Source organism: Notechis scutatus, chromosome 5 (genome assembly GCF_049901735.1).
Source record: "Notechis scutatus isolate UNSWTSFEM ecotype Mainland chromosome 5, rNotScu1.2, whole genome shotgun sequence".
Lineage (NCBI taxonomy): Eukaryota > Metazoa > Chordata > Lepidosauria > Squamata > Elapidae > Notechis > Notechis scutatus.
The window spans coordinates 90,843,256-90,869,523 of NC_142013.1; the positions used below are offsets into that span (position 1 = coordinate 90,843,256).

General features: G+C 35.7%; 1 protein-coding gene across 1 annotated transcript in view; it reads right to left on the reverse strand.

Moving 5' to 3' along the window:
- Positions 1-347: 347 nt before the first annotated feature.
- SLC15A1 (solute carrier family 15 member 1) overlaps positions 348-26,268 on the reverse strand; it is a 36,946-nt gene continuing 11,025 nt past the window's right edge. The window contains exons 5-23 of the mRNA XM_026668914.2: positions 24,718-24,837; positions 23,435-23,534; positions 22,312-22,402; positions 20,250-20,333; positions 19,488-19,570; positions 17,289-17,375; positions 15,154-15,243; positions 13,793-13,837; positions 13,513-13,545; positions 13,312-13,400; positions 10,869-10,950; positions 9,854-9,973; positions 8,708-8,854; positions 8,349-8,398; positions 6,967-7,074; positions 4,865-4,958; positions 3,849-3,995; positions 3,426-3,533; positions 348-1,131 (exon numbers count right to left, since the gene is read on the reverse strand). Coding sequence (XP_026524699.1) covers positions 922-1,131; positions 3,426-3,533; positions 3,849-3,995; positions 4,865-4,958; positions 6,967-7,074; positions 8,349-8,398; positions 8,708-8,854; positions 9,854-9,973; positions 10,869-10,950; positions 13,312-13,400; positions 13,513-13,545; positions 13,793-13,837; positions 15,154-15,243; positions 17,289-17,375; positions 19,488-19,570; positions 20,250-20,333; positions 22,312-22,402; positions 23,435-23,534; positions 24,718-24,837 — 1,888 coding nt within the window. The 3' untranslated portion in view covers positions 348-921. The remainder of the gene's footprint in view (positions 1,132-3,425; positions 3,534-3,848; positions 3,996-4,864; positions 4,959-6,966; positions 7,075-8,348; positions 8,399-8,707; positions 8,855-9,853; positions 9,974-10,868; positions 10,951-13,311; positions 13,401-13,512; positions 13,546-13,792; positions 13,838-15,153; positions 15,244-17,288; positions 17,376-19,487; positions 19,571-20,249; positions 20,334-22,311; positions 22,403-23,434; positions 23,535-24,717; positions 24,838-26,268) is intronic.

Consider the following 26,268-nt stretch of genomic DNA (forward strand, 5'->3'; position numbering starts at 1 on the left):
ACAGACTTTTATGGCGGTCCAACTCACATCTGATGACTTCGGGAAGCTTTATGTATTTATCACAAGTTCTTGCTAAGGCAGCCACACTCAACATTCACATTTGAATTGTACAAAGGAAAAAGTTCTGGAGATTCCCCGTTCAGAATGATAAAACTAAAGCCTGGAAATATGGCAGTATTTCTATGATCAGCCCGCCCCTCCTTCCTGTTTGGTTGTTCCATTTTAATAATGTTAAGCCATTCTAAATTACTGTGTGGTGTGATCTGGTGTGATAAATCTTTCTTTCTTCAAGGATGGAGCAACATTGGTTGTCGTCTTCTTCTGAAAAAGAAAGCTTGGACTGTAATGGTAAGAACCAAGTTTTATTTCACTTGCCTTGATTGTCTCACAATGCAATTTCCTCCCCCAATCGCAACCACAGCAACCGTATAAAGTTAGGCTTGGCAGAATCCTTTGGCAGAAAATTAAGTGTCTAGTGCAGTACCTGACTGTAAACATTTAGCTGGCTCAGATCGGTCTCCAGGAAAAAGTGTATATATAACATAAACATCATTGGGCCATGAATAGCAGGAGACATAAATGTCTATTTGCTATGAATATTTACCTTCTTCCATATAAAATTAAAGTAGTTCTGTATAAAAATAATACTCTGAATGTCTTTTCACAATGGCCAAGCGCAACTAGATTCAGATTTTATCTAGTGCAGCCTTCTGCTGACTAAGAAAATGAAAATCTCTGTTCTTCACAGGAGAACTGATTTCTTAATCTTCAGCCACAGGCATGGGTGTTCATTTTGTGATACTCTTTACTCTTTCCTGTTCAATAAGACAGCTTATCCAGCTTGTCCCTTATGAATCTGAAGCTTCAGGTGCAATGTTCTGCGTGTTAATTTACATTCTTATTCTGATTTCAAACATATTTTCACATCTTAGTTTGTAGCTCAGGTCCAGCTTCATTTTCATATATGTGTTTTTTCTTCTCCAGTTGATCTTTTTCTTTCTTCTTCTCGTCTTCTTCTGCAAACTGCGCTTCAACCTCAGCTGGATCCACATAGGTGTAAAAATGGGCCATAACAGCAAAAACTATAGTAACTGCAAACAACAATGCTGCAAAGAGAATATATTCTGCCCACTGTGAAAAAAGAGAAAAAACAAAAAGAGGATATAAACAGGATTTTTGTACATTATAGTCTTGCTAATGAATAAGCATGTCTACATTGGCTTAGAGAACAGAAGGGTCTTATCTTCTGAGGTGAAAATTACTATTTTTTAGGCTTCAGAATATAACCTCAATTGAATCCAAGGTACTTGCAGGAACTAGTACTAATATGGAAAATTAAAGTCATATTTGGATCACCTCAGAAATCCTTTCCATTTTCTACACTTTAGTAGAAACTTTCCATACTTTTCTTTCATTGTTATATCTAAAGCACTACAAGTTGTATGCCTGTACAATGTCCTTCAGTATCTTACAATCACATATCTGGGGGATGATATCACATTGCACGACTCATTTTACACCATTCTCATGTCACTAGACTTGTGAAGTTCACCTACAACATGTTAATCATTTCCAGATATTAAGAGGTCTTCAATTTCTCAGTCCTTAGCAGCAACAGCACTGATCTTCAGTCCATGATATTTATACTACAACCTCCAGGCCACCTGGTATGAGTCAGATTTGGGCAAATTCTGACCCAGTGACAATTCTTAGCTTCTGACCATTCAATGACATCTCTCAACACTTCCATTCTGCCTTTGGCTTCAGGTAATGCTAGAGGTGGCCTAGAGGTGGAGCTCTCACCTCACAATCAGGAGGCTGTGAGTTCGATCCTAAGTAGAGGCTAATATTTTGAATAAACTCTCCTGCTCGAGCAGGGGGTTGCACTAGATGACCTCCAAGGTCCCTTCCAACTCTGTTATTCTATGAGCATTAACATCAGGAGAGCCTGATTCCCCTAAACCAAGGATGTCAAACTCAAGATCCACCGCCTGAATCTGGAGACTGGCCTGTGGGGTTGACCTGGAAACCGCGAAGGACCAGCCCGCAGTGCCTCTGCCAGCGAAAATGGAGCTCTGCTTTCATTGGCAGAGGGTTGTAGGAGGCCGTTGCAGCCGAAAATGGAGCTCGGAAGCTTGTTTTTGCTGGCAGAGTGTTCGGGCCACTACAGGCACTCCCGACATGAGTTATGTCAAGCTGGCCACACCCACCCTGACAACTCCCATCCTGGTCCCCCCTCAATGTCAAACACAATACTGCCCTCAATGAAATTGAGTTTGACACCCCTGCCCTAAACCATGATCATCCTATGAAGAAAGGCTCAATCAGAACATACAGTTAAGGCAAACAATGCATATATACTTCTGGACAACTTTGTCACACACGTGACAATGTTTTTAAAGGGGTTAAAATTTACTGGGCAACACGGGGGAAAGTATCATTTGGAAAAAGCTTCAACTTTAGTTCTTTGGGGACAGAAATTCCTTGATGAAATTTTCAGCAACCATGCCTAGGATTGTACCATTGGTCCTTTGATTTAAGATAGGGAATCGCTTGCCTAGAGATATGTCCTAGTCTACAGCTTTCCCCAGCAGTAGAGCAATTAGGCTTAGCTTTTTTTAAAAAAAATGTTCATTTTTGCAAATAGAGTATTTTAATATAAAAAAATCACTTGCCAGCTTCATTTAATGACACTATCTAGAAGGAGACTGTCTACCTGCAGTGGTCCATGCTGTTATAATCTCCCATTTTAATTACTGGAGTTTTTAATTGTATATGAAATTTGCTTTAAAACAGTCTAGAAATCTATTGCAAAACAGGTCTATTTTCTAGACTTTAAAAAAAAAAACTCGGACAGGAAGTTATATTCATAATATGTTAGTCTACTATGATTTCTTATTTGTTTTCAGGGCCAATTCAGTTCCATGGGCTAAAACAATAAAGTTTCGCATAGGAGAGATCTTCATATACTAAGAGTAGACCTCCCATACCTTATTCATAGCTTATCTTTTTTAAAAAAAAAACTCTCTTCCTTCTGGATCTCACGTGTAGCAACATCGAGAAAGTCTTTTTTGATAGGTATTTTGAGATACCCATCCCAAGTAAGTCCAACCACCCTCAACATGATTGTCTTTTTAGTTCCAGATGAAAACAATTTTTTCTAGGATTTAAGCTCTGATTTTTTTTGTTCTTAATGCTATTTGTGGTTTTGTTTTATTGATACTATGCAATATATTTTCTTTCACTGTATTTTATTAATAAGTAAATAAGTAGTTTATTGAATAAGTTTCCAGACCAATTCAAGGTACAATACATGCATATCTTAAAACAAGACACTAAAACTAATAAAGCTCAGAGATTAATTCTGCATTCCTTGTTGATTAGTAAAGTTTACTGAAGTTTTGTTTTGGTTAATAATCATTTACCTGTTCTTCGAGTTTTGAAGCACCAGCTATAATAAGAACAATGATATTGCCAAAGGCCACAGTCAATAGCCAGCCAGCCTGCAGCACAGACTTCATGTTGGTAGGTGCCTACAGAAATAAGATATACAATTCAATAGTTTCAAACCTTGTTTCAAAATCTAGTAAGGGATATTTAGTTTTAAGAATTTGCAAAATGCTTCAGCATCAACATGGTCCTGTGATCTTCATTGTAAACAAAACTCAACCATCTCAAGATGACCGGTTCTGAGGAAACCATGTTGAAATGGGTTGTTGTGATTGAGCTGAGGTTTTTCTCATGACAAATGAAATCCTATATTCATTTTTTTCTTAAAAAAAATTCTTATGTTGTCAACAGCGTTCCACAGTCTAACAGCAGGACTGTTATAAAGCCAAGTGAGTTACCTGTGAATATGAAAATTCAAGTCCAGTCACTGAAAAGACAACTTCAGCACAAGTCATAATGAAATACTGGGGGATTTGCCATGCCATACTGATTGTGTTGGCTTGAATATCTTCAATGTATGTAACGTTTAGTTGCTTGCCAGTACACTGAAAGAAAGCAAAATATATTCATATAGTACCTTTTCCTAAAATAAGGAAAAAGATACCAAAATGTAATTTCTTTTATTGTTGTATCATATATATCTGAAAGCTAGGCAGTCTTAACCTGAACCTAGCCTCCTTTCCTTCCATAAAAGAAAAAGGTAGAAAAAACTCAGTTATTTCCATAATCATATTGTCACTCAATCTAAGCAGACCTTCCCGTTTTAAAGGTGCAGCATGGAGAGAAAATCTGTTGCCCTCTCAAGATTATACAAAAATCTCATATTCCCTGTGTCATGTCATATAGAACCCAGAAAATCATAAAAAACAGTATGTTTTCCATATTTTTAAAATTCTTCAAATTAATTAATTAATTTTGAATACCATACAATTTCTTTGGGCAGATCACAAATTATAACATAGAAAAACAATACAACCCCAAAACAAGATAGTATCTGAGCAACATGTTCTCATACAAACCTATGGAGAGATTTCCGACTTATCAGGGAGTGAGTTAAAAACATCAAGATAGTGGCCATAATCAAAATTTAAAAATAGCAAAGTTTTGATCACACTGTTAGGAACACCATCTTCATGTGACGACCAAAAGTTTATGTATTATAAAAACCCACTCCTTATTTACATTGTATTTTCCATTATTAACCACAACATTGAAAACACATCTGCCTATAAACAAAAATACAACTTTAGTCCTTTCCTTGTCTCTTTTATTTGACACCTGTGTTAGTGCAACAATCATTAAAATAAGGTGAGAATGCTAAAAATTCAACTAAGACTTTATTATAGGGGGTTAAATCTTTGATTGGCTATGTAGTAGGTATTTTGTTAATTTAGGCACCAAGTTTAGAACTTACCTCTGTGACTATAATAGTGTAAGCACTGCCATAACCAAATGACATGGATGGAATTGTACACTCTTTATTACCAATTTTAGCAACAATATTGTTTCTGGAAAAAGCAATAAGAAAAATTAGGTACTGATAACATAATTTCCAAACATAACTTTTTTAAAATCATACCCAAATTTTGGAAAGAATATCAAAAATAAATGTAAAGAAAGCCTATTCATATTATGAGCATCACCCCAAAGTAGGTTTGCAAACTTTAATTCCTGATTGTAAAATGGGTGTAGCAGGCTTTTTAGGATAGTTTGTGACAATTCCCAACAGATCATTAACATGTTCCTGCTACCTGTAATCAACCAGCATAACATTCTTCCAAGTGCCTCATTAGAAATAGAAATTTGCCCAGTTCTTTTACATAATCACAGAAAGAGCATGCAATTTACAAAACAGGCTGGTTGAACAGGTAGAAAACAAGCAGTCTGCTGCCAAAAGATGATAAACCCGAAGCAGGCAACACAGGGGTTGTATTCATTTTTTTTAACAACCAGTTCTGTGGGCATGGCTTAATTGGTGGGCGTGGCTTGGTGGTCATGTGACTGGGTGGACGTGGTTTGGTGGACATGTTATTGGCTGGGCGTGGCCAACTCAATATCACTCACATTGAGGCACACATCTCCTCGCCTGGCCTCTCATGACTGTGGGGATGCTGCAACAGTCGTAAGTGTGAAAATCGGTCATAAGTCACTTTTTTCAGTGCCATTGTAACTTTGAATGGTCACTCCACACAAGGAAAGTACTAGCAAAGGAGGGGGGAAAACTCCAGAGAAGTTCCTGAGACAGGAAGTCTAGTCCTGCCAAGAATGTAATAAGAGTTAATGGAGAGGCCGTTTCTGTAAGCAACACCAGAATATTTCCTTCCTGCCACCCTTACAGGATTAGGCCAGTAATTTCTTCTAACAACTGGTTCTCCGAAGTGCTTAAGAATGTTAACAACCAGTTCTAGCGAATAGGTGTGAACTGGTAGAATCCCATCCCTGAGGCAATAATAGTCTACAAACAATGAACACCTAAGAACTTTTCCTAACTCTCTTTGTAATTCAGCTGCTGCTTTCAGTATTTTACCAAAGTGGAGATGTTGGTAAGCCTATATCTAGGATTCTTTTCAAATCTTCCATTAATGAAATAACAGACATCATTTGTTTCGCTCTTTCTATGAAACGTTTTTCTCTCAAAATCAACCCAAATAACTCTTTTATTTCAACTCAAATGTTATCCTGCTCATGTAAAACTACATCACTGATGTAAATTATTGTACTATTTTAATGTGTTTTGCAAGCTTTTAAAATTAAAAAAAAATCTTTGTCTGGTATTCAGGATTCACCACTTTTCATCATTGGTGAAAAGAGGTAACGGGCATAGGTAAGAAAATTAAAAAGGAGTTCTTATCTCTCTCCATTCCTACTTTTTTCCCCTTTTCTTTTCCCACTTTTGATTGTCCTGGAACTTGTTTCTCAAAGGTCCATTAGTTTCATTATTCATTATTTTCATATTTGCTTTCTCCTGTTTTTTAAACCATTTTTCTTTCACCTGTGACACTCATAGGAATTTTACCTACTCATGTCTGATGCACACTGAAACATTGCAGGCCAAGATGGGAAAAATGGCAGCCACCATGTCTTGGGGGAATTGCCACTGTGCGAACCCAGAATGCCTAGACCTTGATGATTATCTAAATCAAAGGTTAGACTCCTTAAGATGTCATTTTCTCGCCCAGGCTAAGAATAATTTTGGAATCCAGTGTAGATAAGAAAAATGTGACATGAACTCTTCAGCACAGTTGTCAATCAACCAGTAGATCATAACTTAAATTATAAACTTTATTACAGGTAAACTTACTAGTCTATTATGTGAGATTAACATTAATTGTACCTATTTTTTATGGACCAATGTTCATTTCCTATCAACTTCATCTTACCAGCTTACTTTCCCATACCAATACCCTCCAGAAATATTGCAGTTGCAACTGTTAGTTTTGAGAACTGAAGTCCCAACGCATCTAATAGCACTAGTTGGAGGAAAGCTGTTCTATCGTAATGTTAAAGAATACTTACGATCCACTTGGAAAAGCAGTGTAGTTGGTGACTGAAAAATTCCTCAACTCTCCAAAGGCTACATCACCCATAGTGATATTAATGTCTGAATCCAAACTGTTTATAAATCTTTAAAAAGTTAAAAAGTTGCATTAAAAAAAAATTGAAAGGCACGTTAGCCATTTATTATCATTAACTGGTATTTCCTTAGTACAGGTAGTCTTCAGGTAACTTACGACCACAAATAAGCCCAACATTTCTGTTGTTAAGTGAGACATTTGTTAAGTGAATTTTGCCCTATTTTACAACCTTTTGTGCCTCAGTTGTTAAGTGAATCACTGCAGTTGATGTTAGTAACACGGATGTTAAGTGAATCTGGCTTTCCTATTGACTTTGCTTGTCAGAAGGTCACAAAAGGGGATCATATAACCCGAGGACAACGATCATAAATATGAACCAATTGCCAAGCATCTGAATTTTGGTCACATGATAATGAGGATGGTGCAAAGGTCATAAATGTGAAAAACGGTTGTAAGTTGAATTTTTATGTGCTGCTGCAACTTTGAACGGTCACTAAATGAACTGTTGCAAGTCAAGGACTACCTGTACTGGCATTTCATTCTTAAATATTATTAACAGAGATTTGCAATTGTTTAGTAATACTATAGTCAAAGCTTTCTTACTCCAAAAATTCTGTGACAAGATACAAAATTTAATTGAACAGCTAAAGGTGTTGTAATTTAGACTTAAATCTAAAAATCTAAAATGCTGTTGCCTTAAAACAGTACAGTGCTCCATCCACTCTCCCACATACAATCTAGAGGTGCTCTACATACAGTACATGATATAGCAATAGCACTTAGACTCCACTTTATCTCTCTAAGCAGTTTACAGAATCAGCATATGGCCCCCAACAATCTGGGTCCTCATTTTACCCACCTCAGAAGGATGGAAGGCTGAGTCAACCTTGAGTCTGGTGGGATTCAATCTGCCCAATTGCAGGCAGCAGAAGTAGTTTGCAGAACTGAACTCTAACCACTGCACCACTGAGGCTCTATATCAACTTCTTTTGTCTTGTTTTTGCAGGTGGCAAAAACTTCTTTTATCTTGTTTTTGCAAATGGCAAGTTATTACAAGGGAGTCTGGTGTGGGTTTTTAGGTAAGAGAGTGTGGCCTGGAGACAAACTTGTGGTTTGAGGTGTATCATCACATAATGACAATACTGCCCTCTCTACGGTCACTAAATGAACTGTTGTAGTTTAGTGATAGTAGAGCCTTCCAGGACTGTCTTCAGTGTCAAAGCAACTAATCCCTACCACAATATTTAGTTCCAGACTCTTATCTTATAGCTTAATAAAATTAAACATTAACCACAATAAATCCACACAATTAATTTTTATTACCTGATCATATTATTGCCTTGTTCTGGTTTTTCTGTGATGTCATCTATAAACTAAGAGGAGAAATAACTTGAATATGGTAATAAAATCCACACGGAACAGTTATATTTCTTTACACCATGGGCACTTTCATGATTTTTATTCACAAACATGCTTATATCTTAACACCATTAATATTTAATTAAATATTGTATACAGATAATTATACTATCCCTATGCCCAAATTTTGTGTATACTCAACAGCAACAGTCCTATTATAGCCTCTATCATATTTATACATTTTATAACTCATACATCCAGTACTAATTTTTAATAGATAATAAATGATCTAAACAGAACAAATAATCTTTAAATAAATTTACCAGATTTGCTTCAATTTTAGGATTATTTTTTATTACAAGAGTGTGTCGTCGTTTCTCCATATTAATCATTTTTTCTGTTAGAGATCCATTTAGATATGATATGTCAATATTGTTTGGCATCTTCATTTCATATGTGATATATTCCGTCTGTAAATAAAAATAAAAAACAATAAAACTGGCATTGCTTTCATGTAACTGAATAGTTTTCATGTGTGTCAATTAGTAATAATATTAATTATATTTCCTATTTTATGGTTTTGATACCTAGTCAAAAAAATCCTGCATCTGATCAATTAAAATTGTTGAAATATGATCAGATTTTATTGCTATTAATTTCCTTCTAACATTGTATCTCCCCAACCATTTCAGCTGTACACATGAAATTCAACCTCTGAATAACTGGTTTCATTTCCCTTCTGTGATGTGTGATGCTAACAAGATGTTTGCTTTCCTAGGATGTATACAATAGGGCTCATCCAACTATGGATGAATGATCAAAGACAAAGAAAACATAGAAAATGCTGCCTTGAGGTGCCTTACATTAAGGCATGAGAGAACTTTATAACTTTGTAAGAAACTGAAAGTGGAGCTACTTTATAAAGCACCATGCAAGACTAATTACTGAAAGAGGATAATATGAATGGGGACACAGAGTGGTGTTCTTCTAAAAATTACTAATTCTAAATTTTGTTCTATATAAGAAGGAAATGAAAGATGTGCAAAGCAGTACAATAGTTATAAATACTGATTTCAATATTGATGAGATACTGTTTATAGACTCCAAAAGATACTAATTTTCATTCCAAGTTCCAATTTAAAAACAGGCAAGTTTAGGCATGGTAAACACATCTCAATAGGGATGATGTCCCAAAGGTGCTTTTTCAAGAGGCAACTGAACTTTCTGTTTTTTCTTTGAAGACATTTCACTTCTCATCCAAGAAGCTTCTTCAGCTGTTCTTTTTTATTTATGAGATGGTATGCAATGTAGGAACACATGGCCTATCCATGCGAAGATGTATATTCGCAAATTTTATTTTGACTAATAGTATATTCGCTAATTTCTAATTAATGCTGAGAAATTGTATCCCATTAAAATGCATTTGTTTTAAAACTGGAATAAAACTTAAATGAAATCTTAAAACATACCGCATTAAATGGATTCAAGGGAATGTTCTCTCCAGCAGTCACAATTGTTGCTTTAGTGTCTCCCAGATTTATTATTTTGACTTGAAACTGGTTTTCTGCAGGAAAAACTGGAAGAGTTTTCTGTGGTAGACAGTAATAAATAGGAAGTGCTATTATGACAATTGAAAGCATGTTGTGAGCTAGTAACGTATATACACATCCACAAAATGTGGTTTTGCATTACTAATGGCAGTTTACATTGTTATTACACTATTCCCCCATCCAATTCTGAAGGAAACTTCCTATGAAATTCATGGTCTAACACGGGTAGCAACCTGCAGCTGTGGGCAATCCCAGCATCTTGCTCTGTACTCACACTGGGACCATTCATCTCCAGAGAAGACTAAAAACTGGGTAAGTCTTCTGGATGTAATTTTGCTAGACAAGGGAGAAGACGCACCAACCAATATTATGTTACTCATCTGCAAGGCTGAATTTTTAAAAAGTCATCAATAAAACAAATCGTTCCTTACTTCTGTCTTAAATATAACTAGAGTGCAAATGACAGGAAAGAACTAAACTCCTCCTGTTTCTTAATAATCAGACCAATTCTTTGTCTCTGCAGTCTCTCTCCACTTTTCAAACTCCATTGCTAAGCAACATGGTCATTAAGCGAAACATCATATGACCATGACCTTCCATTTTAATGCCAATATCTTCACTGACTTTGCTTGTCAGAAACTGATTGTGAAGTTGCAAAGGGAGACTATGCCACCACAGGATACAGTGATAGTGGTCAATGCGCACCAATTGCAAAGTGCCTGAATTGTGATTGCATGACTGTGAGGATGCTCTTGTAACTTTGAACAGTTGCTAAACAGGGCAGTTAATCAAAAACTATTCTATGTAGCACTTCCAAAATCACAATTCGAAATCACTTAAGAGATTCATGAATAGACAGTGCCCACCACTTCAAAATTTTAAGTCTTATAATTTAAAACACCCCTGGACAGAATTTGTCTCTATTTTTACTTACATCAATTCCAATTTGTACCACAGCAGCAACAACAAAAGCCAAAGCTGCCAGTAACATGCCAACCGTCATCTTTCTCAGAGGCCTGGAATAGAACGAAGCACAAGGAGCTATTCAGGAACACTTTAAAATAAATACTACAAGCACTAAAACAGTATTAAAATAAAAATAATAGGCTTCAAATTGTTATATTAAAAAGAATATACCATAATACATAACTAATTTATATCTTCTTTAACTTCTCCCTTTCATTCAACCTACTTCACTATTGAGAAAAAAAATCCCCTAATTGATTCTATGAGCTTTTAGCAAATCAAAGCAAACTTTTCTAAATTAGTTTTAAAAACAAAATGTCATATATTTAGATTGCATTTGGCATTTTTGTCCACCTATCAAATCTTTCCCAAGCACTTGAAATAGGCAGATTATGTGTAGGTAGTCCATAGTTATTTTTACAGCCCAAGACTGGTGGAAACTTAATTCAAGTCTTAATCAAAGACCTAAGAATTACTATTATTATTGTCAGTTCTTTAGCTGATGTTGGTCTTCATACACATCAAGTTCTTTCAAACATCGTAGATATGTGGAACAAGCAGTTAACAGATGGAAATTTGATCAATGTGCAGATTTTCTAATGATTTTTTGGTATTGCACCCAGTGTGCTAGTAACCATTTCAGGACTACCATGGCTGGTTTATGCCACAATAGTTCCATTTTGATTTTCAGATCTTGATTTTTGTGGTCTCCTCCAATTCTTTGTCTTTTATTCTATTATCCTCTAGATAGTATCCCCACCTCAATTATTCACACTGTTATCTTTTCAACCACAGTGATATTTTATGTGTTATGAGCCTATATTTTATGTGTTATGATATTTTATGTGCTATGAGCCTAGATTTTATCAGTCTGTATTCAAAAAATCCCATAATATTTTAACCTGCTGAATTTCAACTATGTATTCCCAACAATTTTTCATTACTGATACATGTTAATTTTTTAAGATATTCAGGTGGATTTAGTGAGTGTTTTATGTCATTATTTATAATTAATTTGTACAATCTTCTTGTCTGAACTGAGAATATGATCAATAGTGATGTATACATCTTATCTCCCTAAAAACATATTTCCACTGTTGTTGGGTCTTTGGGCAATCCCTCAAATCCTTCATCGCAGCACAGTATGTTGCAATGTTGAGGATGTACATATGTAATCTAAAATGTCATTTTGCAATACCGAAAGACTTAGAACAGGTTTCCAATACTGGTGCCTTTCAAGCAAGTTAGAATACAATTGTAATAACTTCTGAGATCAAAGCCAAATTAGAGGAATTACAGCCAAATCATTTTGAATCGATACATGTTTTTTCTTTATCCACTATTAGAACAATACAGACTTAACAACTGAATATTGAAAGAAATTTAGCAAGATGCCGAACCTAATTGTCAATTTCGGGCTTCATTGTATGATTGTGTTTAACCTAATTTCAATCTTTGTGTATTTTATGTCGTTGCAGGGGTTTCTTTTCAAATGAGGGAGGGCAGCCTGTCAAGCCCAAAATTGACATATGTTTAGCCATTTTAGTTCGGCTTAGTATATATTCTTTTTCTTACTTTCTCTGTGGGAGTCATGGGGGGAAGGGCTTCAGGCTTGCCACATTCCTAAGGGGGGAGGAGTGGAGATAAAGAGAGTGTTTTGGCTAGATGATTCTTCTTCCCGTGGGAAACGAGCTGTCTGTGCTTGGGCTTCTTGAGGTGGAGATTTATGACATCAAGAAACGTTGAATTACTTCTATTGGAGAATGTGACTTTTAGGGATTGTTCCTAACTTTTAATATTGTGGGGTAATTCCAGGTTGTGTCAGATCCAGAATTACCATGGACTTTGCCAATTTGATGCTTTCCTAAATAAAAGAAATTGTTTTGGAAGATGGACTTTGTTCTTTTTAAATGAATTTCATCATTTGGAAACCTGACACTAATATTATCATTTGACACAAGACAAATAATTTTGAGATGTAATATTAATTTATTTTTAAAGATTCTAGCATGATCAATTTGTTATATGTAAAAGTTGATTCAAATATTGATAATAACAGGAACAGGTTTTCTCATATGGGTACATTGAGCACATCTTACATCTCACCTGACAAATACTAAATTAAGATTGTTTCTTTATAAAATTACAGTGCTTTAATTATTAGTGAAAATTATGTTGAATGATGCTTGTTTTTTATCTACTGCTTAGTTATGTTTGTGCCTACCATTAGAAGAAAGGTAGTTATTTTTCATATAAAAGTATTTTTAATAGTTGTGTCTTCTTTATAGTTTGATTTGTAAAGTAACCCAAGTTGTTCATGTTACCATCACTTAAGGATACAATTAAATTTCATGCATTAGAATTTGATACAATTTTCTACTTACGATTTTTAAAAATCCATATTTACTTACGTGAAATTTATGTGACACTTTTTAATTAAAGGATAAATAATAACATCTACAACGGGGACCATGATTACAATCAGAATTGGGTTTACAGTCTATTAATAGGAGAGAAAAAAAGAAAATCAATAATGTTCAGAAAAAATTAAAATGATATTTGACAATAGCTCAATCCCCCCAAAAAAGTATAAAAAATCCATCTTACTGTACCTGCATCTGGTCTGGCTGAATCTGAATTGAACCCTAAAAGGAAAGAAAAAAGAAACGGATGCATTTCACTTATAAAAACTCATAAAAATTTAATTTAATAATGTGATTTAATTTAATTTAAATATCAGTGCCTTAATATAGCAAGGAAAATATACACAGATATCTATCAATCGAATGCTTATCACTTGCTGGGTGAGAAGCTATGGATAACTTTTTAGGTAAAAATACATAATAAAGACTCAGAATTTGATTGAGGGTACATGAGTAAGAAATAACTTACAATATTTCCATCCATAGTTGTGGCTTGCAATGTCCATCGAGATCCCTTCAGAACAAAAAGTACAAGTTTTTAAGCAAAAATCCTAATTAAATATTAAATAGTAGAATATATATAGTACATTAAGAATCTGCACTATTTTAACAATATTTACATTGCTGTTACACAAGTCGGTAGTAGAAGTAAAACAGATTAAGAGCCCACATTGTCATCTGGAAGTGATAGGTGAGTATGTCATGAAAATATAAAAGTAAATTGAATGCCACATAAGCAGCTTTGATAAAACCCAAAAATATAGGATCCGGAATGAAAAGGGAATGAATGAAATATGATCTGAATACTAAAGTGAATGACCAAAATGAAATAAATACTTTGAGATGGTTTGATCCTATGGAGACAACGGATGAGGACTGAATTATAAAGCAAATATATATGAAGGAAGAGTGATGGCTCAAGAGGATGAGAAAGTCATGATCGGGTAGAGCTGATGGTATCCTCAAAAAGAGAAAGGCAAGAATTTTAAAGGACTAAAGGTACTGTGTGAAACAGTAAGGCATGGTCCCAGTGGAAGTGACAATGGTTTGCAAAGGTAACAAAACAGTGGGGGAGGGGAATAGTCTTTTATTAGATGTTGTCGTCTATCTTGTTCCTAATTTTGTTTTTGCTTACTACTTTATACCCATTTTTTGCACTTTATAAAGTACTTTTCTCAAAAGGGAATAATGTAGGATGATGGGGAGTATGGAAAGATGGATGCAATTTTTATTAACACCATAAAAAGACTTAACTTAACTGAGGTATACCATCTCTAGTATACAATCACATTGGTGGTCCATTGGATTATCTTTTATGTATTTTATTCCACTGTAATAAAAATGTTCACATAGAGTTTTTTAAGTCTACATCCAATGCTAAATCCTAATGTATAATTCTACCCTGTTTCTCCAACAATACGGCCTCCCCCAATAGGAAGTCCCAGCATGTTTTATAGGCATGAAATGAAATTAAGCCCCTCCCCCCAAATTAAGGCCTATATTAAAACATGCGAAATGGGGGGGGATGGTGGGGGGGTTGCCATTAGGAAGTACTTTTGTTGCACACCTGGATATGGTGGTGCCTGCGTTGACCCCGATACGAAATGCCCCACCAACACTGAGGTCAACATCCAAACCGTCACCGCCCGCCCGAAGATGCAAGGGGGGGAATTAAGTCACCCCCGAAAAGACGGCCTAGCCATTTTGGGGGGCTCAAAAAAAAATAAGACCCGGCCTTATTATATGAGAAACACGGTAGCAAAAGCACTGCATGGTCTAACAATTTGGTCATATGCACAGGAGGACTAACAATTTTTTCTCACAATTTACCTGCTGATCAAAAAGGGCCCAAAACATAGGAAGAGGAATGTACAGGAACAAAACTTTCAAGACCATCTTAATTTCAGTAATAAGCCGTTTCTATAACAAAAGAACAAAACAAGAAACGTTAAATAGGTATCTTCCTTATTCATTTGCATTTGTTTATGTGTCAGATATTAAATATTTAAATTGTGCAAAACGAAGCCAAGCTCCATATACAGATTGAAATAAGCATCAACAATGCATCTAATCTATTGAGAGGTAATAAGAGATAAAGAGAGTATGATGCAGAATAGCAGTAGGTATGGAAGAGGACTTTATTCATTACCATATTATAAAGGTGGGGTGTTTCACCCACCCCTCACAATAAAGACTACAGTATAGAGGTAGTTCTTGGTTAACAACCATTCATTCAATGACCATTCAAAGCTACAGCAATGCTAAAGAAACAGTGCTGATGCATGGCTCCTGAAGTTATGGCCAATGCAGCACCTCTGCAGTCATGTAATCAACCATGTAATCTACTTGGCAGCCCATCAACACTTTCCTTCAGGAAAGGAAGTACTTCTTCTTAGTGGATATTGCCATCTGCTTTGTTTACTGTGAAAGGGAAATAGGTAAATTCATGGAAGCTAAAATAAGCTGATTCTGACGGGTAGACATTATTTCATTAATCAAAACCAGTATTTTTTTCTCAGCATCAGTGTTGACTTAGCGGGCATGACTTAATGATAAGACACCTTACTTGCCATTTGTAACAATACTGCCTCTATTAAATGTTTATATGCACAAGATCCTAAGTGTTATGTTTGCTTATCTCAAGATGGCTTAATATGTTTGTAAGTCCACCCCCATTTGGTTAATTTAGCAAAGTCAGGAAATAAATAAATTCCACAACCATATTGTGTAAATACAACCAAAATTGGATTAAGCTTTATTTTTATGCCTGTAAATGAAACGTAGGTGAGTCATAATTACATAATTGATGAAGCAATGCAGGGATTATTTTAACATTTCAAAATTGCGTAACTGAGAATGAGTAGTACATTGCCTGATATAAACAAAAGATATGCATGATCTCCACAAAGAACAGAATGCTGTTTAAAAAAAAACCAGATTTGTCCAAAAGTTAATCTGAAAGTTAAACTAATTAGACTGACATTTTTATTCAGATAAATACAGCAGATATCTACAATTGGGTAAACTGTTTTTATTTTACTCAGCCTACTCAGCCTATTGACTTATTGAAAAATTATTAAAGCATTGCTCATTTGTTTGTTTGCTTATTATAACTATCTTATGTGTGTTTTCAAAGTAAACTGATATTAAATCTAACTGTCCAAATGATACAGAGGACACAGGGGATTCAAATTTTTTAACAACTGGTTCTGTGGCCGTGGCTTAGGTGGTGGGCATGGCTTGGTGGTCATGTGATTGGGTAGACGTAGCTTGGTGGTCATGTTATTGGCTGGGCATGGCCAACTCAATATCACTCACATCGAGGCACACATCTCCTTGCCTGGCCTCTCATGACTGTGGGGATGCTACAACAATCATAAGTATGAAAATCGTCACTTTTTTCAGTGCCATTGTAACTTTGAATGGTCACTCCACACAAGCAAAGTACTAGCAAAGGAGGGGGGGAAAAACTCCAGAGACAGGAAGTCTAGTCCTGCCAAGAATGTAATAAGGGTTAATGGAGAGGCAGTTTCTGTAAGCAACACCAGAATGTTTCCTTCCTGCCTTCCTTACAGGATTAGGTCAGTAATTTCTTCTAACAACTGGTTCTCCAAATTGCTTATAATGTTAACAACCGGTTCTAGCAAATAGGTACGAACTGGTAGAATCCCATCCCTGCTTTAACCTTTATCTGATCTTACTTAAACTTGTTAAAATTTCTGAAGTTTGGGAGTTTTACACCTATTGTTTTTTAATTCTATGTGCTGTCATGTTTATCTTTTTGAAGTTGCGAGCAAATTTTTAAGGCTGCCAAGAGGATAATAAAATTAGAGATTTGGCAATGGTACAATGATAGCAATCAGTTAATGAAAACAGGTCAATCCAAAAAGTAAAACCTAAAGCAATGTTGTTGTTGTTTTAGTAGTATATAATAAAATTCAATATAAGCCAATAATACAACTTACATCATACTTTTCAGTAGCCCAGTCCAACCAGTGTTCTCTCTTGGGAAATCGTTTGCTGCGGTGCTTAAATCTATTTCGAATAGCAAACTGGAAAAAATAATTTGGAAATTAATTAGAATACTATTTTTCTTTTAAGTACATTCATAAATATTTGGGGGGGGGGGGACGACCCCAAGTTATCTGCCTGAAATACCAAAAGTTATGGGAACAGAAATGGTGCTAACTAGATGTGAACGAAATTCTCAATCCAAGAGGCGATCCAAGTCCACTCTCCCCCAAAACCCATTAACTCTTTTTTAGTGCCAATTCAGTGCTGAGAATTAGTTAACTACTGTAGGTTCCTGTATATAGGTGTGAAAAATAAAGTCTTCTTAACTGGAACTTAACATGTGGTCCTAATTCTTCACTCCTGACAATATTAACTACAATAATAAACAGTAAGGGTTAGGGTTAGGGTATTATTTCCAGAACAATCAAAGACAATCTAAGCTACCTCCTTGAACATCCTCCCTGATGATCTTCAAATATGCTGGACTAACATTCTTATTCCCCTTTCAGATGGAAATGATAGGAGTTCCAATCTAACACTTTCAATTTCTTGATTAAAGAAATTGGAGAAAGACTATTTTTTAACTTTTTTTTTACAAATATAAATGGGGCAGTGGTGGGATTCAAATAAATTAAGAACTGGTTCGTCCAGGGGCAGGTTGGCTGTCCTGGGAGGCATGGCCCATCCCCGTCCTCCAGCTCTACTGCACATGTGGGACGAGCGTCCCGTGATGACTAACTTGACCTTGGATGAATCGGTGGTTAAATACCCCCCCCATCAAAGTGGATCCTGGGTCTGCACTGCGCTGCAATAGAGAAACGGGCAACAGAGTGGCCGGCACGAAGGAAGGAGCAGGGAAAGCAGCCTTCTCCTTCCCTCGCACTGGCCGTTCCATTGACCATTTCTCTACTGCAGCGCAGCGCCCAGGATCCACTTTGGTAGCGGGGGTGGGGGTGGGTGAGCAATTTAACAACCAGTTTGTGTGAACCTGTGAGAACCAGCTGAATCCCACCACTGAAATGGGACAAAAACTTCCAGCAAGAAGATAAATTTAAGGAACCCAAACAGTTATTTAAAAGCTGACTCAATAAATCAGTGTTTCTCAGCCACAGCAGCTTTAAGATGTGCAGACTTCAACTTCTGCTGGCTGGGGAATTCTGGGAGTTAAAGGCTGCACATCTTAAAGTTGCTAAGTTTGTAATAGATGCTTTATTCAAAATATAAAGCTTCCTTCTTCTTATTAGAGAACTGTGTCAAATTTTGGAATAGCGTAGTAGTGCCTTCAAAGTATGGTTGATCCCAGATAGAGTTCAATTTCTGTTTTCCAAAAATACTTTTCCCGTTAAACTTTTTAATCCTCTGGCATAACTAATCTGCACCTTAACCATATTCCCACAATGACTTTAGGATGAATAAATCAGTCAGTGGATAGCTGCTGATTTTCTGGACTATTTAGCATGAGTTCCCCCAGTTATATTAATGTTCATTTATTCTCCATTTTCTAGAAAAGATAAATCTAGTCCTCAAGAAACAATAAAAGGGAAAAAGAACAAGAACAAGAGTGCCATCTAATATCCAAGCAGGAAGCCAAGATGCAGCCTTTAAAATACTTAAAGCTAAAAACTTTTTCAACCAGGTAATAAGTCACTTGTTTGACTAGGCTGCCTAATTTTTAAAAATTCTGCATGTATTTCTTTTCCCCTGCTCCCAAAACTATTTGCATGGAAACATTTGGCTCAATTGGTTGAACAAGGTAGGGACAAATTTTATTCCAGTTTTGCTATCCAAAGCGCAGTCTTTTCTTCTTGGATTTCAGTTTGTCAACTTCTGTACACTATTTCTCCTAATTAACAACTCTGCCTTCATAAATGCAGATTAGGCTTCAGAGATCATGAAAAACATTTTAGGCAAGAATCAAGAAGAGGAATATTTCTGATCAGCAAACTATCAGGCTAGAGCTAAATCCCAAACTGTAATAATTCTAGATAAGGAACTAGAACTGCTATCCAGATGAAGGTTTTTATATAGTTCAGAAAAAAAGAGGAACCCTGAGACAACTAGTAAAAAGACCACTGAATACAGATTTATTTCAATGTCAAGTTCAAGAAAATAAACTTTCCTTGAAAATGTTAGTCTTATATATTGCTTACCAAAATGCTTTTACCGACTTGGACCATGATGTTGCCTTCTGGTTTCACTTTCTTGTACATTCTGCTTCCAATTATGAACACAACTGCGGAGAGAAATCAACAGATAGAAAATTTTGAGAAAGATTAAATTCCAACAAGGGAGCAAATCAATTTATAGTTGAATAACTAAACAAGTAAGGAGAGGGGGAAATCTGCTATTAAATTTAAGATCTATATATTTTCTGACAGTCTATTATTCTTTTGAAAGTTATCTCTCATGCATAATCCATAATTGATCAATACAGTCAGGAAACTGTCATAATGAACCAGAACACATTACAAGTAGTTATGACAATTGGAAGTGGAATTTTGGTCGCTAAGCAATACAGTCATTCAGCAAGTCATTTTATGGCTGGGCCTGATTTTATGACCACTTTTACTGTGGTCATTAAGTAAATCACATAGTTAAGCAAATTCAGTGTCCACAATTGGGTTTGCTTTTTGGAAACTGTCTGGGAAGGCTGCAAACCATGATCACATGACCTCAAGCCATTGCAACCACTATAAACCCAAACCAATTGCCAAGTGCCCAAATTGTAATCACATGACTGTTGGGGGAGTATACAAGGTTGTAACTTCAAGAACCAGTCATAAGTCACCTTTTCCATCATATCTTAAACAAACGATCCTAAGTTGAGGACTACGAATATAATTATATCACTGTAACAAAATTAATCATACGGAAGTAAAAAAGCAATACATCTGATCGATTGTCTGACTTACACAGTGCAACAGCCATTAGGGCAGCAGGAACACCAAATGCCAGAGGATAACATTTTTGTTTGTCGTGAATTCCACATTCCACTCCTGTACAAAAAAAATAAGTGGGAAGCATAGTTGTGTTTTTTCTGTAACAGTAGCCGGAAAGGACAAGTCTTCCCTGTCAATTATTCAGTGAACTAAAATTACATATTCTATTTGAACAACCGTTTATACATGGGAGTCTCATTTGGAAATATAGGCAGCTTGTAATTATTTATTGACTTCTTAGGACATATCTATAGTACATTCTTCAACTGTTCTACTGTCCTGCCTCATGCTATCTTGATACTAAGCCATTCTAAGAAAATCCTCTCTGTACAGAAAAGATATTTAGCCTCCATAGCGTATTTTCATTATTTCCCTTTGGACAGTTCCCATGCTGCTGTGTCTTCCCACCCTTGGGAAAATAATTCCATATTCCTTTGTTTCCTCTAGGCAGATCTTCCTGGAGAGATAAAGATGATAGAGAAAGATATAGAGACAGAGATGATAGAGGCAGAGATATAAATATATGCACACATATACAATATACACACACACAGTTTTTATAGCCAGGACATTTGTATTCTGACTTGCATGAACAAATTTAACTGTTGCTATTAATAATGTCCCCACTATTACTAGAGTCTGTGGCTTGCATTCCAAACATGGTCCTTATATAAATCAAATCCTTATATAAATCAGAAAGGACATTTGACCTGTGTCAGAAGCAGTAGGGAAAGAAAATGGCTATTTATGTCTACTGTAGTTTCACTTGCTGGGATTTATACTTCTGAGGATTTCAGAATACAGAATCAGAAAGGACCTGCAAGGTCTTCTAGTCCATCCCTCTGCTCAAATAGGAGACCCTATACCATTTCAGACAAATAGCTGTCCTATCTCCTCTTAAAAACCTCCAGTGTTGGATCACCCACAACTTCTTGGGGCAAGTTGTTCTACTGATCAATTGCTTTCACTTCTGGACATTTCTTAATTCTAGGTTGCTTCTCTCCTTGATCAATTTCATCCATTGCTTCTTGTCCCAGCCTCTTCTCTGTGGCAGCTCCTCAGATATTGGAACACTGCTATCATGTCATTCCTAGTCCTTCTCTTCATTAAACTAGACAGACCCAATTCCTGCAAGTATTCTTCCTATGTTTTAGCCTACGGTCCCCCAATCATCTTCATTGCTCCCCCTCTGCACTCCCTCTAGAGTCTCAATATCTTTTTTTATCTTGTGGTGACCAAAACCGGATTCAATATTCCAAATGTGATCTTTAGTATGGCATTATAAAATGGCTCATATTTAAGTGATTGTTCATAAGACTCCAAGATCCTTCTTGCAGTTATTACTATTGAGCCAGGTTCTATCTATTCTATACCTATGCATTTGGTTTTTGTTGCCTAAATGTAGAGCTTTACTTTTCTCACCACTGAATCTCATTTTGTTAGATAGAGTTCAAGCCTCTCAAGATCCTTCTGTATCATGAGCCTATCTTCTGGAGTGTTGGCTATTCCTGTCAGCTTGGCGTTGTCTGCAAATTTGATGAATTCCTCTTCTATCCCCTCATCTAAATCATTGATGAAGTTATTGAGGAGTACTAAGACGGAGCCTTGGGGTACCCCACTGCACACTTCCCCCATGTAGATACAGTTCCATTAAGGGCTGCATGCTGAATGTGGTTTGTCAGCCAGTTACAAATCCATCCCATAGTGATGTTGTCTAACCCACATTTTTCTATCTTGTCAAGTAGTAGGTTATGGTCTACTTTATCAAACGCATTACTGAAGTCCAAGTAAATGGTATCCATAGCATTTCGCTGGTCCACTAATTTTGTCACTGTCTACTAATTTTGTCACTGTAAGAGTAGATAACAGAAGATTAAAACAATCATAGGTTGTTTCTAATCAAAAGCATACTGGTTTAATCACAAGCTACAGACCGATACAGACCCCTCCTAAATGGCTATCCTTATATTTATGTGTTTAGCAAACCCATGCCTGTATCAAGACAAACTTATCAATCTGATGTAGAAAAATTTACCTCTAAGTATTGGAGTGATGATAGTAGAAAGAAGGCTTCCAGCATTAATAGAAAGATAAAATATAGAGAAGAACCTGCTTCTTTGTTTTTCCTGAAATACAAAGAAGAAACTTATTATAAATTAGTATTTGAATTCTTCTAATGTAAAAGTAAAAGGTGTCTATAAATAAATATGTTTTTGCAAAATCATTTATCATACAGCTTTTAAAAGTTTCATAAAAGAATGTTTACAAGTAATCCTTACAACTATTCATTTAGCAATGAATAGACACTAAACAAAGGCACTCAAAAAGGGACTTATGATTGGTACTTGCACGTATGACTGTAGCAGCATCCCCACAGTCACATGATCAAAAATTGTAACTCTTAGCAACTGGCATGTATTTTCATTGGTTGTCCCAGGGTCATGTGATAGTCATTTGAGACCTTCCCAGCTGGCTTCTGACAAGCAAAATCAATGGCGAAAGTGGATTTGCTTAATGACTGTTTGATTCACTTAACAACTGCAGTGATTCACTTAATAACCATAGCAAAATAGGTAGTAAAATCATATATTTCTTATTAGGAAGTACCTTTCTTGCCAATGGAAATTCTGATCTTGAATTGTCATAAGTTAAGGACTATCTGTATTGTTTTAATCTACATAAAAATAAGTTAGACAGCGGACAATTACTGGGACCCAAATGATTACATTTGTTCCACAGGAGAAAGTTGCCAAGTGTAAGTTTGGCTAAGGAAATTTCAGCCAAACTGTAGCTATGGCAAAGAGGCAAAACTGGAAAAGTATAACCTACTGGTGAAACAGGAGAGAAAAAGGCAAAGAACAAGCTTTTCAAGGATTCTAGACAGAAGTTGATGTGAATTCTGAAATATTATGAAGATCTGCTATACTTCCATTGAATCTTAAGTTGCATATTGTAAATAGAATGTCAGAAATCTCCATAGTGACACACACACACACACACACACACACACTTCAAATGAAATCCATGTGTAGCTCCATTTCTTGATCCTCTATTTGCTTCCTTATGGCCCAATATGGCAACATACTGTCATACAACCAAGAATTAAACCAAAGGATGATAGTTTACAATATTTGTAAGTAATTAAATAAAACTGATACCTGGTCTTCTTCAAACTGATCTCCCCCAAAGGCTGCAACACATGGTTTGATCCCACCAGTTCCCAGAGCAATAAGGACCAAACCAATCATAGAGAAAGCTCTGTAACAACAGATTAACCATAATAGGTGAGTACCCTGGTCTTTTCATGTGTATTTTTCTATCTATGTTTTACTTTGAGCATTGAGATGTACTTGCTAATGGGCTACATGAGCAAACAGTTTAGGCATATAATCCCCAAAGGATCACAGCACAAAATATATCTAGTCACCCTGAAGATGACCTACTGTGAAAATAGGATTTCGAAAATTGGAATTAAAAAATACTTTATGAAACAAATACATGTTGGTTAATATCCGATCCAAAGCATATTTTAATATGGTATAGATTTATGCCTAGCTTACCATCATAATAGTAACTGTTGCGAAACATTTCCAATCCAAATTATATGTACATGGCCAATAAACTCAAAACCAACCATGACAATAATAAATTCTAAGATGAGCTCTTTAAACTGAAGTCTGAATGCATATAAAGAAAGAAAACCCCTGACCCGGGACCATCTGCATGGCAAATATGCATTCTTAGGAAAATAATGAAGACCTAAATAAAATATAGATCAAGAATGAAAACACGCCACTATGCTAGACAAAAGTTAAAAGCAATGCAATATTACAAAAATATTTCTGAACATACAGAATTTTCTGGGATAATCTGTAAACAGGTAAAATGTTCGTCCATAACTCCTCCATCTTGTTTCTGTGAATCACTTAGTTTTCCTGTCCCCTGTACACATTTATTACTATTATAAAGTATAATTTTGAAAGGTTAGTTTTATAATGGACAAGCATCTCATCTAGCCATTAATATCAGGCAGAGAGAGGATTGTTTCCTATATAGTAACTTAGAAGGGCAAGAATTAAAAAAGAAGCTTGCATCTAACAATTAATCTTTAACACTGTGCTATAAAATTAGTAATTTTCTTTGTAAATGGAGAGTGCAAGTTGGCAAAGTTTCCATTTTGAAAAACCAAACAAACTCTTGCAAACGTCTTTCACAGCACAATCATATAATGGAAGCACTTTGTAAAAGCACATCGGCAATCTGTTGCTACATCAGAAAAAAGCTCCTTGGACTTTGCCACATGATAGGATCACAGGATGATAGAAAGGGAGGAACCAAGGCTACAATAATTAAGTGCACAGTAAACAGATTTGTGGTACCCTGAATGCCTAATAGGCCCCAATATGTGTTCATGTAGAAGATAAAGATAAGTGCAACTTACATTGGAATGTTAATGTCATCTGGAGCACCATCGTGATTTCCATCCATCAAGTCATTTATGGAACTTATCGACAAGACTACTTGCCCAACTGTGTACACAATGGACAAGGAAATAATGGTCCTGTAATGAAGGAAGCAAACAGAAGATGTATTTTAAATGATGCCTCTCTCGCTCTTTTTTTAATACAGAAATGTTACATTGGTTCACTCAGTTTAACAGAGTGTGCCATAATAAAAAAATGAGCATACTCAATTGCACAAGTGTAAATATTACTGAATGCTATTCAGTATTCAATAGCTTTTTTATTTGGATTGCCAGTATTAGCAGCTTCTTAGGGGGAATTGTCAAATATGGATAGTGGAATGAAAAAACAGTAAAACAGTAAAGACTGCCAAATAGAATATGTCTCCTGGGGACTTTAGGGACATGACTTGGCAAGTTTTCTTGGCAGTAATATATGATTTGCTATTGTCTTTCAAATTAAATTCTAAGTGTAGAAAAATAAGCAAAATAAATCAATTGAAACTGGGTCCCTTTGAAAGTAATCCTGTATTCACACACAGAAACATACACTTTCACATACACAGTATGTGTATATGCACACCCATTACTGTATTAAACTTTCAAATAAATGTGGCTTAAACCTCATATATTGGCAATGAAGAAGACTTCTGAAAAACCTTATTTTCTGTTCTTTAGGTATAGTATATTTGCTGTACTCAACAATCTTCGCTAAAAAAAATCTAGGGATGTTAAACAGTAAGTCCACCTTTAAGGAAGTATTATTAGCATGTACATCTGGAGTTTAAAATAACTATGTTTAGAAGTCAAAAGTCTTTACTGTATTTGTTTTGTATGTGATTTATACATTAATGAGTTCAGTCATGCCTTTTCAGAAATAAAATATCTGTTCTTCCTCAATCAACTAATGTAAACATTTCCTGATCATATGTTAGTAGCCACACTGGAAAACGGTTACAGGAAATTTACTGAGTTTTTCACTGTTGAAGTAATAAGAACATGAAATATCACATGTATCTCTTATTTCCCATGAAACCAGTATTCCCAGAACAACAAAGTGGGGAATAACTTCCAGGTGACACCCTGATAGAAAACAGAAACTAACAGTGAATGGCAACATGAAATCAAAACATCTCTTTAATTGATGTGATTAACCTACTTGATGCTCATTATAATAGTTAACAAGATCTTTCAAGTAAATTATCTCTGACATAATTTTGTAATTTTCTTTAATAAAAATTTTCTCTGAGCAGGATAGCTTAGCTGAATTTTATAACTAAAACAAAGTATGAGCTGGAATTTAAATTTGTGGGGAATATAAAAATATTACATGTTTCCTAGGCATTGTAACCTTTTTTTTCCATCTTGGGCACAGATTGTCTTAGAAAAATCTGTTTACATGGTGTCTAAGTTGACACTGACTTAATCAATCAATGGCTTTTGTAGAAGCAAAAAGTGGAAGGCATGTGATAGCTATTCCTCCATCAGTGTACCTTGATTAGGGCAGTAGTTTCTGGGATTGAAGGGAAA